Below are 13693 nucleotides of genomic sequence, written 5' to 3' on the forward strand. Positions count from 1 at the left end.
GGCTAGTTGTAAAGTGAAATGACTGAAATGTCACAACCCTGAGCAGCACAGCAGGTGCTCTAATACTTCATTTTCATCAGTTTTCTATGTCCCTGCATATTATGCAGATGCAGCGGTCTAGCAGCATTTTTACAGCACCAAACTCTGGCGCTAGAATAAAAAACTTTAAACCTAAACCTTCAAATAAGTGCTCAAAAATTAAATTATTTTGAAAATGGAACATTTATTGAACCTTTTGACAAATTAAAAAAAAAATTACATATCAATTTGCATATATGAGTTTTAATTTGTATCATGTTTACTATAGCAGCAATCAGATTTAGTTTATTGCTAAAACATGTATTGTGGAATTTATTTAGGGTTTCTGGGGAGAAAAAAATTTCACTGATGATGCAGGAGTCTCAAAACCTCACAAAAACTATACGTAGTAAATATAATACACTAGACGTTAAGTGGTTGAAATTGCAGTACCTCAAATGGCCACTTGAGGCTCACTCCAAAAGCATGTCAATCCCCACAGACTATCATGTTAAAATGTTAAAACCTTCGAGCAGAAATAAACATTTACAAGTTTACAGTCCAGCTTTGTTCTGTGACACTGTAGGGGGGATTTTTTTTTTTTCAAACTGAATTTAAAATGTTTTGAGGCTTACGCTTATTCATATTTTGTGGTGTGGTTGACAGATGCCTGCCAAAAGGCGGCTGTGGCTGTCTACTAGTTGTCACCTCAGCTGAGTTCGTAGTGCTGGAGCTCATCCAAGAATATTGTGCTCCAGTTTTGGGGAGTGCAAATTTGCTATTTATTAGCAAGATGCACTGATCAGATGGTATCTGTGGCTATGCTATCCACCAATAGAAAGTGAAGCCACATTTGATTAACATGTTATCACATTGCTAACCAAGTTAGCTGGCAGTAGCTGGCAAGTTAGAACTTCACTACTTCTTCAAATATCCACCAAATTTTTAAGCTTAAGGTTTCAACATGGGAGCCCACAGACAACTGCATGAGATCGAGCTTTTATCTGCAGCTAATAGCTTTGTCTACATTCAAATTAAATGCAATTGTCATTGAGATTGTCATTGCTAAAAAGAAGGTGCTCAAATATTCAGCAAAACTGTTCTTATACAGGAACAGGATTTCAATAAGAGTCACAACATAATGTCTTATCATTTTTAACTTTACATAAAAGAATTCCTGCTTCTCCTGATTAGCCCAAGCAACGAGATGCTCTGAGATGATGAGCCCTTTTAATTCCTCTCCATTATTTTGTACTTTTCATCAATTTTTATCACAATAAATAATTGAGATCCCCTCACCAGCGCCTTGGCGTTGGGATTAGCTTTCTTGTCCACGATGACCTTCGCCACCTTGTAGTGCCCGCAGTGGGCAGCGACGTGCAGCGCCGTCAGGTAGTCGTTTGTCACGTCGTCCACGGGCGCGTCGTGGTGCAGCAGCAGCTGAACACAGTTGAGGTGGTCGCCTTGCGTCGCCATGTGAAGAGGAGACAGACCGTTCTGGAAGGAAAAGGAGGAGAAAGATGCTCAGCGATGTGAAGTTAATACGGATGCAGTTTGCTAATGTGATTTTGTTGGCTTGTTCTTAAAAACCTTGGTCTTTGACAGTATTGGAGCTCCTCTGTTCAGCAGCATCTCCACTACTTGCTCATGGCCACTCCTGGCGCCACAGTGAAGAGGAGTTAGACCGTCCTGTGAAAACAAACACCTGCTGCTCAGCCGTGAACTTCATAACCATCATCAACAAGCTCGTTGAGCAGCAGACAAGATATGACATGACACCGCAGGTGATGCTTAATCCTCGCACGGCTGTGGGTGGGATTAGATAATAATAATTTTAGGGTTTTTGGAAATCCCTCAGCTAAAAAATTATATGATGGACAAATGTAAAGCACCCTACACCTAGTGATTATGGATTTTATCCTCTCATTTTTAATTAATGTTTTTTACCCTTCCATTATATTCATTTCACATACCACCCTGTGTAAACAGCCTACGTATGGCTGTATGTTTACTTTATCGGGAGTTATGTTAGTTTGATGTAAAGCACTTCTAAATTATATTGAAATATTGAAAGTCTATGAGCATTAAATACACGAATACACGTTTAAATATCAATATTTAAACCTAAACTGAACACTGCATCAAATAACATTGTGCGCATGTGATTGTACCTTGGTGCGTGCATCTATCTTGGCCCCTCTCTCCAGCAGCAGTCGCACCATGTTGCTGTTCCCACGTTTGGACGCTACGTGCAGCGGTGTTATGTCGTTCTGCAGGAAACAGAGATGCATTGTTTAGCTATTCAGACGAAGAGAAAAGAAAAATCAACATTTATTTCAGGAAAAGTGAAGGAGTACCACTGCTAATACGTCACTTTTAGGGAAAATTGGCTCTATTTGAGGCACGATCTGATATCCTCGTGTTGGTGTTGTTCCCAGATCATCATACTAAAGGTTGTTCCAGGATCAACATTGCAAGTGACCAATCAGAATGTTGTGATGTCATACTTTTGCGACTTCGGGAAAAACTGGCGTAAAACAAAAAACTGTACTTAAGCTGCGAGAAACCGCCTTTGTCCGCCGATCAACGGACCCTGACCCTTTAATAAACGCTAAGCAGAATTGATATTGTCCTTGCAACATTGGAATTTCATAAATGCACGAATGGGTTGGTGCGCAAAAGAATAACGTCACAATAATGTGATTGGTCACTTGCAATGTTGAACCTGGAACAACATTTTCATGATGATCTGGGAACAACACCAACACGAGGATATCAGATCATCCCTATTTGAGAGTGCCAGAGGGAAATGGCTAAATACCCCCCTCTAGAGGACAGTGATCATTCCAGCCAGAGCAACCTTAGCTTTGAGGTTCTGTTCTAAAAATGCCAGAGGCTTCTAAAATCTCTATGTGTTCACCAGAGATTGTGTGTATTTCCAGTATGTGTTTGATATTTTGCCACCAAAGAACAGTTTTCACAGTTATTTAAAAGGAAAAGTTAGTTTTAATCTAGACTTTTCTCAGCATCAACACATTTCAGCCTTCTTATATCTGGTGTTTGAACAAGCCCTTACTGCCAGAGTCATCATCCACTAATATTTATTTTAAGGTCGAGTAACTGGAGTTTCATCCAAATGTTACTCATGTAAGAGTAAATAAATATGCCGGGGTTCACGAGCTGCTGAATAATACATTTTCAGTAGTGATAAAAGCAAAATTGTGTGTGTGTGTGTGTGTGTGTGTTTGTGTGGGAGGGAGAGAGAGATGATATGTAAAGTACTAAACTTGGTCCAGGCTTTGAATGTGATTATTAAAACGATTCCTTGGCTTTGAAAACATCATGCAACATTTGAAGATTCTAACAAATATCTCTCAGCAGATTTCCTTAAGATTCAGAGCATGAATTTGGGCGTTTCAGAAACAATAAATGCAAGTGCGGTAGAGGAAAGGAACATCCCGCTTCTAAAAAACACGATGAAGCGAGAACATCCTGATAAAACCGAATGCGGCACATTCACTGCTTTAGCTCAATATCTTGTTTTCATATTGTTAGCAGAAAAATCACAATTTAAATGTAATTACTGGCCCACCCCTACTGTGCATGTTTGCAGTAATGAAGGAAAGTGAGGGTTGAGAGTGAGGGTGTGGCTCAATGATGTGCTTTTAATGGTTCTTGGGGAAAAAAATAAAGCTCTTTGTGGCACAAAGGAATCAGAGAGGCCGGTATGACTATTCTCTGTTTCTGTTAAAAACAGAGTAAAGTGATGCATTTATTGAATCTGGACCAAAACACATCAAAAGACAAACACCTTTAATCTTAACTTGGAACATTAGAAGTTACTTGACTGACATTATACACATGGGAAAGAAACAACTTTTATTTATGTTTATGTTTTGTAATCTGTTCATGAGTGATGGGAAGGTTGAGCATGGGGTAGACATGTGGATTAATGCTCGTGTTGCCCAACTTCTCACCTATAGTGATGAAATGTGCATAATTAGCAAAAAAATAAGGGTGCAAATATAAAAGGCTGGGCTCAGCTGCAGACATAGAGGAGCTCAGAGTAAAGCCACTGATCCTTCATGTGGAAAGAAGCCAACTGAGGTGATTCAGAAATCGACTGGGAGCCTCCCTTCTGAGTTTTCTGGGAACTTGGAGGAGACCCTGGGACAGCCCCAGATCATACTGGAGATTATTTATCTCATCATGTCTAGGAATGCCTTTGGATCTCCCTGGAGGAATTGGAAAGTCTGAAAAACCCAGCTTAGCCTGCTGACACTGCAACCCGACTTCAGATAAGCAGAAGATAATGTTTGAGTGGATTCTGTTACAAACACATTCATTTACTCATGAATGTGCCCACTTTTAACATATATTTAGGGAAGCATAAATGTAACATTTATGAATAAATCAAATAAATGGCACATTGGGTGAGAAAATTAGAAAAGAGGCCACTTTTATGAGTAAATGATGGTATGAGACGTGTGTTTTGGGTTGTTTCCACATGGTAAGTGCTTATTTGGTCTAACACTTACACACTCACAAACCACCAGCTATCAAAATCCATTCCTACAGCCTGTGGGATCAGATAGAACGTGGACTGCATGTGCATGTTTCCTCCAGGAGAGTGACAAGTACAGCTGTGGAATTATACACACAGGCAAGCAAAAATTCATGCACATCCTTCCCTGCATAAAGTAAAAGTTTTGGTATGAAGGTTTGCAGCAGCACTCTGCGTGTAGATATGAGTGTGAGTGTGTGTGTGTGTGTGTGTGTGTGTGTGCTTGTCGCCTTTGAAGTGAAGGACCTACCCTCGCCTTGAAGTCCACAGCTGCCCCTCTGTTAAGCAGCAGTGTTGCTACGTTGATGTTGCCGTAGTGAGCCGCAATATGCAGAGGAGTGAACCCGCTCTGAGAGAGACGAGAGAAACAAGACACACAGGAAGATGAAATATTAAAGAGGAAGGAAAAAGAAGCAGCAACTGTCTAATAATGAGCCATAAGCAAAGCATGATTGGACATTACATGTAAGAGCATCTTGCTAAAAGCAGACTAACAGAGCACAGCAGACCAGAGCTGAGCAGGAGTCAGACATGCTTTGAAAATTTCAGCATAAAAGGAGTGGACTTTTATAAGAAACACAAACTCCCTAGCCACTTTATTAGGCAACAGCACTACCAATTATTCTTCTGACGGGCAATTGGCATTAATTTAACTGTTTGCTTAATGCTGGTTTTCTATTGGACAGATTTAAATTCAAATATAAATTTGTCCAATGCAAATTGCCACCTCAGTAACATCTCTGTTTCCACCTGACTGACAATGTCGATCAAAACAGAACGCTAACATGTATGTTTATATTAAGGTTTGCAGATATACCTAATAAAGTGGCCACTGACTGCATGTTTCAACTTTTTTGCGAAATTATTGTGGTAAGTATACAGCATTTAACACTGTCTGACACAATACAAACAAAAATAAGAACCTACCAAATTAAAAAAGCATGCAGATTAAAAAACAAATGCAAATACTAAGTGTCTCATTAAGCTTTTGCTTTCATTCCTAAAAAAAACTCCTTGCTATATGCTTTTATCTGACAGGAAGCAGCATGCAGGTGAGCATGCATCTGTTTTAGTTGAGTTTGTAAGACTGCTTTTAAGAAACAGTGACTGAAAAGCCTAAACTATTGCCATTTCTTGAAGATTTTTAAGTTACCGGCTCACTGAACATGAACGGCTTAAAAAAAAACAAAGAAATCATTCATTTAGTTTGATCATTTTGAACTGTTCATTCTTAGCTTTTATTTTTTTTTAATTTTTTTTTTTTTTGCAGCAACAAGCAGTGCATGCCAAAAAATTAATGTTTCTATATCAAATAACAAATAAAAATATTGTAACTCAAGTGGGATCACAGTACAGAGAGATGCTACTGTGAAGGGAGAAAGAAATGTCAACAACACAAGGATATTACACAACACACATAAATACAACTCCAAAAAGACAACAAGACTAGCTAATGCTTTTTTTTTTTTCAAAGTTCTTTTTGAGTTTTTGCTTTGCTAACTGATGTTGTTTCCAACACGTCATTTCACATGTCAGCTGGGTGCAATGGTCTGATAAACCAATTACTGCTGGATACAGTTACATGTACAAGCATGTAAGGATTCAGGGCATTGACTTTTGTAAAATCACAATTCTTTGTATGAACAAAACCACTCAAACTAGCCATCTGTAATCCTTAGTGCCGGGCTCACACTGTGCGATTTTTGGCCCATTTTGAGCCGATTTTTGAGTCGTGCGACCGTTTTGGCGATCAGCCCGATTTTGGCCTTCATTGTGCGTCGTGCATCGTGTAGTATACGTGGGGTAACGAGAAGCGATTAACACCTCACGACCAGCTCCGGATCATCAATCCTCACGACCGTCGTGAGGGTGTCACCGCAGTTTCTCACACTGCGCACGCGCAAACACAAATGTTAGCGAAAAAGACGCCGCAGCACGGCAGTGCAGCGTGTGATCTGGACACAAGCGATGGAGGCACTTGTAGAACTTTGGAAAGCTCATCCGAGCCTTTTCGATGTGGCCTCACAAAATTATCACGACCACAACAACCGTGAAAATAGTTGGATGGACATTGCTGCTCAATCACAGCTGCCTGATCAGTGTTTTTCATTAGCAATTTAGCAAAGTTGATGGCGGTGGTGTGCGTGAGTGAAAGACGGAGAGGGAGAGCAAGCGACAGAATTTCTGTTATAACCTTCATTTTATGGACGCAAAGTGTGAGCACTCGGGTCGCATCAGAGCATCGGGTCGTATAGTGTGAGACCCTGCATCGTGACCTACGAACCCTGCGAGTCAATCGCACAGTTTGAGCAGGAGCTGAATCGCGCGACTGACAAAATCGCACAGTGTGAGCCCGGCATAAGCTACAGTATGATAAGCTGAAGTCAACTGAAGCTTGTCATTAGCTCCCCAGTTATTGCAAAATATCTTACTCTTGACAAGAAAATGAATAAAAATATTACATAAATTGTAGTTACATTTAAAACTTTACATTGTAATTCTAAATGACTAAATGAGAATGTACCCAGTAATGAACTCAAGATGAAGAGTATGCGAACACTGCAGTATTCACATGAACTGGCTACTGCTACTTTTTGCATGAGAAAAATCACATCAACAAAAGAATTTTCTTTGTTGATTTTATTTAATTTGAATAAAAATTAGGCTGTGCTGTAGCAGTTTATCTTCCCGATGACCACGATGATTTCATGCATCCCATAAACTCTGGATTTATGGTAAAGATAAAGTTCTTTTTTTAAGTTATGCAAACTCAAATCTTACACCTTGATGCCTCTGTTGGTACCCTGCTGGATTTCACTGATAGAAGCTCAATTAACTCCACCAAAGACATTTTAGTAACGGTTTGGTTTGTCTGTTTGTTTTCAGCATTACTCCAAAAGTTTTGGGCGGATTTGCAGTAAAACAACACAAAACACAATGGAAGTTGAATAAAAACAGAATAGAAGTAGAAAAAATACAGAAAAAAACACAACATAAATATTTTTGGGGGAGACATTAACGTGACAGAACAGCTCCTGAAATAAAGGAAACGGAAACACAATAAGGATTACACCGGGAGACGCTTAAAAGAAGTGGAGGATTCATCTGTTTTGTGAGGACGAAAAAGATGCTAGGTAATGTGTACTTTAATTGCATAATTCCTACAATGCATGTTTCCTATTTGTTTACTGTTAGCTTGTCATATAGCTGTTCTGTCACATTAGTGTCTCCTCAAAAACTCTTCAGGGTTGTTTTAAGGTTTTAGTTTTTCCTGTTATAATAATTCAACTTTCATTGTGTTTTATTCAACTCCTGTTGTGATTTGTGCACTTTTGGAGCCTATTTCTAGTCTCTACTGTTTCCTTCGGTTGAAGTGCGTTTGACCTTTCAGAGCCACCATACCTTGGCACAACTTCAAAAAATTGTACTTTTGAATCCACATCTGGAATTTTCCATCTAGGAATTTTTTGAGGATTCTTTAACCTTGTGAGACTGGACAAAAGTTTGGGGCATTTTGCATTACACTTTTACAAATATAGGTTAAATTTATGTAATAACAATTTGGACACATAGTGTAGATGTTCCCAAGAACATAATACACAGTAATCTAAAACCAGATATCATTTTAGATGCAGGGACTATAAACTTATATCAGATATTGTCTGGTTCAGACTCAAAAAGCTGAAACTTTGGACACCTGGAGGCTATACACTGGTATTGTACTGGAACTGGAAGAAGTTGAATGTGTCTTGGACTGCACTTATATAAACCATGAAACAAAAATAAAATACATTTATTTAAATTAAGTTAAAATCAAGTAGGTATTACTTTTCTGCAAAGTGCTATGTGTAATATGACTGTGATGATATACTGATGGTATTACCCTAGTGTAGAAATACATTATGCAGTGCATCTGTAAAGCATATGCAGCACTTCACTGGTTCCACATTTTGTCACATTACAGCCTTATTCCAAAATGGAATATGAATATGTTCATTTTCCCCTCAAAATTCTACAAAATGCCCCATAGTGACAAAGTGAAAAAGGCTTGTTTCAAATTGTTGCAAATTTATTAAGAGTTAAAAACTGCCTATATAAGGTTGCATAGTTAACAGTGCATGTCAGAGCACAAACCAAGCTATAAAGTCCAAGAAACTGTCTGTAGGCCGATGACACAGGATTGTATTGTGGTACAGATCTGTGGAAGGGTACAGAAAAAGTCTGCAGCATTAAAGATCCTAATGAGCACAGTGGCCTCCAAAATCTGTTAATGAAAAAGGTTTCTGAAGCACTCCACTAATCAAGCCCGTATGGTAGAGTTGCCAGACGGAAGGCACGCCACAGTAAAAGGCACAGGACTGGAGTTTGCCAAAAGGCATCTGAAAGACTCTTAGACCATGAGAAATGAAAATTCTCTGGTCTGGTGAAACCACAAACTCTTTGATCTGCATGCCAAGCATCATGTCTGGAAGAAACCAGGCACCGCTCATCACCTGGCCAATACCATTCCTACAGTGAAACATGGTGGTGGCAGCATCATGCTATGGGAATGTTTTCAGCAGCAGTAACTGTGAGGCTAGTCACGGTCAATTGGAAAGATGAATGCAGAAATGTACAGGGACATCCTTGACGATAACCTGCTTCATCTTTCAACAGCACAACGGCTGCAAGCACACAGCCAAGAACACAAAGTAGTGCCTTTGTGAGCACTCTGTGAATGTCTATGAGTTGCCAAGCCAGAGCTCAGACTTGAAACCACACTAACGTCTCTGGAGAGATCTAAAAACAGCTATACATTGATCCACCCCATCAAACCTGATGGGGCTTGAGAGGTTCTGCAGAGAAGGATGAGAGAAATTGCCCCAAAACAGCCAAGATTGTACAGCAGCATCATACTGAAAAAGACTTTGGACTGTAATTGCAATGCTGCAGAAGTTTTTCTGTACCCTTCTCAAGAACTGTGTCACAATACAATCCTGTCTCGGAGGCAATTTCTTGGAATTTATGGCCTGGTTTGCGCTCAGACATGCACTGTCAACCATGGGGTGTTATATAGACAGCTTTTTACTTTTAATACATTTTTTAAGATTTTCAAGGAAGGTTCTTTCATTTTGTCATTATGGGCTATTTCGTGTAGATTTTTGAGGTGAATAATGGATTCAATTCATTTTGGAATAAGGCTGTAACATGACAAAATGAGGAGCAAGTGAAACGCTGTGAATCCTCCAGATGCACTGCGTTGCTGAATTTACAATGTTATAAACTATAGCAGCGAGCAACTGCATACACAGAAATAAAAAAAGTCAAAATGCCATGCAGGCTTAAAAAAATGAGCACATGGGTTCAGCAGCAAAAGCTTTCATGCCAGCATTTAGTGCTAGTGCTCATGCTAGCAGACAGAAGGCTTTGCAATGGTGACCATGAGTGAACAATGAAGAGAAGAGAAGAGAAGAGAAGAGAAGAGAAGAGAAGAGAAGATGTACCTCTGTTGTTCTATTCACCATCATCTAGAAGGGAAAAGGGGGGATTTGTAAGAAAAAGGAACAAGTAGAGGGAGGAACAAAAGGAGGGGGAGAGAATGAGGTGGTTAGTGCACCACAACAAGAACAACTGCAACACCGACATCATGGTTGCATCAAGCTGTAGGATGGGTATGTGACAATGTGGCTGTAAACAACGAAAAGAACCAAAAAGCAGTCACATAGAAGTACACAAAACTGGGGAAGGGACTGCAACTCTCCCTTACAGCGTGTATTTATTCTACAATGAGAATGGTCCTTGGGGTAAATGTAGCTGTATTGTTGTTTTTGATGATATTGTTTCTTGCCCTGAGTGCCTTTAAAAATCCAAAATATGAACAATTGCTCAATTTTTGTCCCACAGAAAACTTGCCTGGGACTTAAATGACTAATAGAACTATCAACACAGAACAACAGAAGGAACTAATAAATATTCATAGCCCAATGATACCCTGTGGGAATTATACACACACACCACAAGTATACAGGTGTATTGGGGGGAGGGTAGTCAAGGCCACAGCTTAAGGTGTACCCTTAATTAATCCAGAGAATCACATAATTCAAAACGTATTCCATATTAATGGAAGTCTTGAACGATTGTGTTGTTAGTAGACTATTCTTAGTTTTCATATCGATTTTTAAAAGCATCTTAGTCTTTAGCAAAGACAATCTCTTTTCTGCCCTATCCTATGATATGTAATATGTGAATTACGGTCGGTTCCATGCAAATAAAGTACAAATGACATTGTAACCCATGTTACTTGTAAATATTTTTGATGTTTTGGGGTTTTATCCCATTACATTACATTTCAGTTATATCACTGGTTTATATTTATATTAAAAATAATTTAATATAATGTACATAATTCAGTGTAGTTTGATACATGGACAGTTTATTGTTTTGTGAGACTTCAGTCACTAAATCTCAGACTGAAAGTAAAGGAAACAGAAAATGGGATTTTAAAAAGACAAATGGTTCTGTTTTCTACATCACCAATGGAAACAAAGTCTTTAGACATGGTTGGAAAAAAAAGAAATAGGTGAAATAGTTTGGAAATATCCTTATTCCCTCTCATGATTGAAGTAAAGTGAGAAGATGTAGCCCACCTTGATGTTCGTATGCTACGGTCAGCAGTTATCTAACCACCGCTAACCCTGGCAGGCACCTTCGTAAAGAAAGACGTAACAGGAATCGCACCCATAATACATGAAAGGTGTCATGGGACTATGAATGAGTAAGACCAGATCTCAGACACGACAAAACAGCAGGTCATTGTGAGAAGTGTAGTCCAGCTCATAGCTCATACCTTAGACTCCACATCAGCATTGTGGTCGTTCTGGAGGAGGAGGGCGGCAGCCTTGGTGTCATCTTTACGTGCAGCGATGTGCAACGCTGGGAGGCGGACCTTCCCCTTGGTGTCATTTTCCAGCAAAAGGGAAACTACCTGGTCATGGCCCTGCTGCAGTGCAACCGCCAGCGGAGTGAAACCATCCTGCAAACCAGAAAAAGTCAACTGTAAGATATAAATGTCACCTCAGACACAATAAAGACATTATGTGTTAAGTGTTTTCCCAAAGTATGACACCCTTTAACAACAGCATGCAAACATACGGTCAGTGTTGGGAAGGTTACTTTTAAAATGTATTCCATTACAGATTACAGAATACATGCCCCAAAATGTATTCTGTAACGTATTCCGTTACGTTACTCAATGAGAGTAACGTATTCTGAATACTTTGGATTACTTAATATATTATCATGCTGTTTACAACTACATGAATGTACTATTGCTGTGATTTATTACTGTTACTGAAGGTCCGCGGCTCCGAACCGTAGTAAAGGGACCTCTGGCTAATACGGTGGGTTCTGTGTCGGGCTCGTAGCCGAAAACTAGCTTTACTTTGTTGTCTGGGTCAACTTTGCTAGCGAGAGACAGAGAGAGGCGTTGAAAGGCTGCTCCAACGGAACTTATTGTTTTTGGAGGAAAACACGAACACGGTGTACAGTCGAGTCTTAATAGCTTACTTACAACTGGGCTCGTCAGGCACTCTTCTTGGCTGCAGTGGTTATTATTATATTTACATGCTTCCAGCTCCCGTTTTTGCTCGATGACAGCTCGTACTTTTCCTTTTTTGTCCCTCCCTCGCTCACAGACACATAACGTGTATGGCAGTCCATTCTCCCTGCAGCACGGACTACACTGCCCATGAGGCTACATTCTTTAGAGCTATACCTGTAGCATTCTGCCTATTAGCTTAGCACAACAACAACAGGCGCTCTCTCACCCAGGAAACACGCAGAGAGAGAGAGCGTCCCCCTGTAACCATGGCAACCGTAACGCTGCCACCTGGAACAACAGAACGTAGCTGTCAAACAAAACCGAAACAGGCCTGATCCGCCACAATATGAAACAGGGAAGTACCGCCGTGTAATCCATTTATTTCAACAAAGTAACTGTATTCTAAATACCACCTTTTTAAACGGTAACTGTAACGGAATACAGTTACTCATATTTTGTATTTTAAATACGTAACGGCGGTACATGTATTCCGTTACTCCCCAACACTGCATACGGTATAATGGCAGTGAATACATGCTAATGTAATGCACATATTTTATTACGTAAAACCTCTTAGCTTAGCAAGCTAACACTTGCTATTGCACTAGAAATTATAACTAAGCCTGAAGGTGGATGTCAATAGTTTTTCACTACTTACACTACTACGAAGTCATTTTAACTGCTCTCTTATTTCCCAATAGGTCACCACAGCAGACGGCTCTGCATATTCGATTCGGCACAGATTTTTTTTTAATAAATACCTTTCCTGAAGGAATCCTCCCCTTTATCTGAGCTTGGATTAAACTGGCTTGTGAAACCCCTGACACTGGATTTGTGTTTCCACCCGGAATCAAACTGGGAATATTTTGCATGTAAAGCAAAAATGCGTTGAACACCAGCTGCTTCTACTTTCATTTTCTTTCTATTAAAAGTTGTAAAGTCCATGAAAGTCGGTAAAAATATCAGCCTTATATATAATAATATATTTAAGTCTGGAAAAAAGTGGTGGGTAAACCTACATATAAAGATATAAAGTATTTAAGCACACCAGGTCACATTTTCCAAAGCTCACCTGATGTGATTTAAAGTCCTGCAGTGGGAATTAAACATGTTTTATACATGACTTCTTTTGGCTGCTGGCGCTTTAAATCATCAGCCAAAAAAATTGAATCAAACTCCCTTGAGGTGTCTGCCTGCTGTCCTTACAGCCTGGCCATCCTCTGTAAAATTGCATGATATAAATCAGAAGGGCTGTCGGCTTATAAAGCAGATGAGAGGGACACAGGGCCGGTGTGCCTCCAGAGTCACGTTAGTATTCTTTTCTCATCCGAAGCACTGCAGTTTGGACGCCATCTGTAAGTATGGGGCAAGAAGAGGCTCCTTTTGGAGGTTTCAACACAACCTTAATCAGAGCTAAGAATCCTAAAATGTCATCTTAATAATCACGGACACTCCTTTCTTCTTGACGTCAGCTGACAGTCACACTTTCAGAGATGGCATATGATACGTTTGTAGCTGCTTCTAGCTGGTAA

General features: G+C 39.7%; 1 protein-coding gene across 7 annotated transcripts in view; it reads right to left on the bottom strand.

Moving 5' to 3' along the window:
* LOC146512338 (ankyrin-3-like) overlaps nt 1-13693 on the bottom strand; it is a 144897-nt gene that overhangs the window by 74733 nt on the left and 56471 nt on the right. For all 7 annotated transcript variants that reach the window (XM_085170860.1, XM_085170859.1, XM_085170862.1 and 4 more), the window contains exons 6-11: nt 11409-11594; nt 10066-10089; nt 4833-4931; nt 2190-2288; nt 1609-1707; nt 1318-1515 (exon numbers count right to left, since the gene is read on the bottom strand). In XM_085170860.1, coding sequence (XP_085026986.1) covers nt 1318-1515; nt 1609-1707; nt 2190-2288; nt 4833-4931; nt 10066-10089; nt 11409-11594 — 705 coding nt within the window. The remainder of the gene's footprint in view (nt 1-1317; nt 1516-1608; nt 1708-2189; nt 2289-4832; nt 4932-10065; nt 10090-11408; nt 11595-13693) is intronic.

The sequence above is a fragment of the Neolamprologus multifasciatus genome, chromosome 8 (assembly GCF_963576455.1).
Source record: "Neolamprologus multifasciatus chromosome 8, fNeoMul1.2, whole genome shotgun sequence".
Classification (NCBI taxonomy): domain Eukaryota; kingdom Metazoa; phylum Chordata; class Actinopteri; order Cichliformes; family Cichlidae; genus Neolamprologus; species Neolamprologus multifasciatus.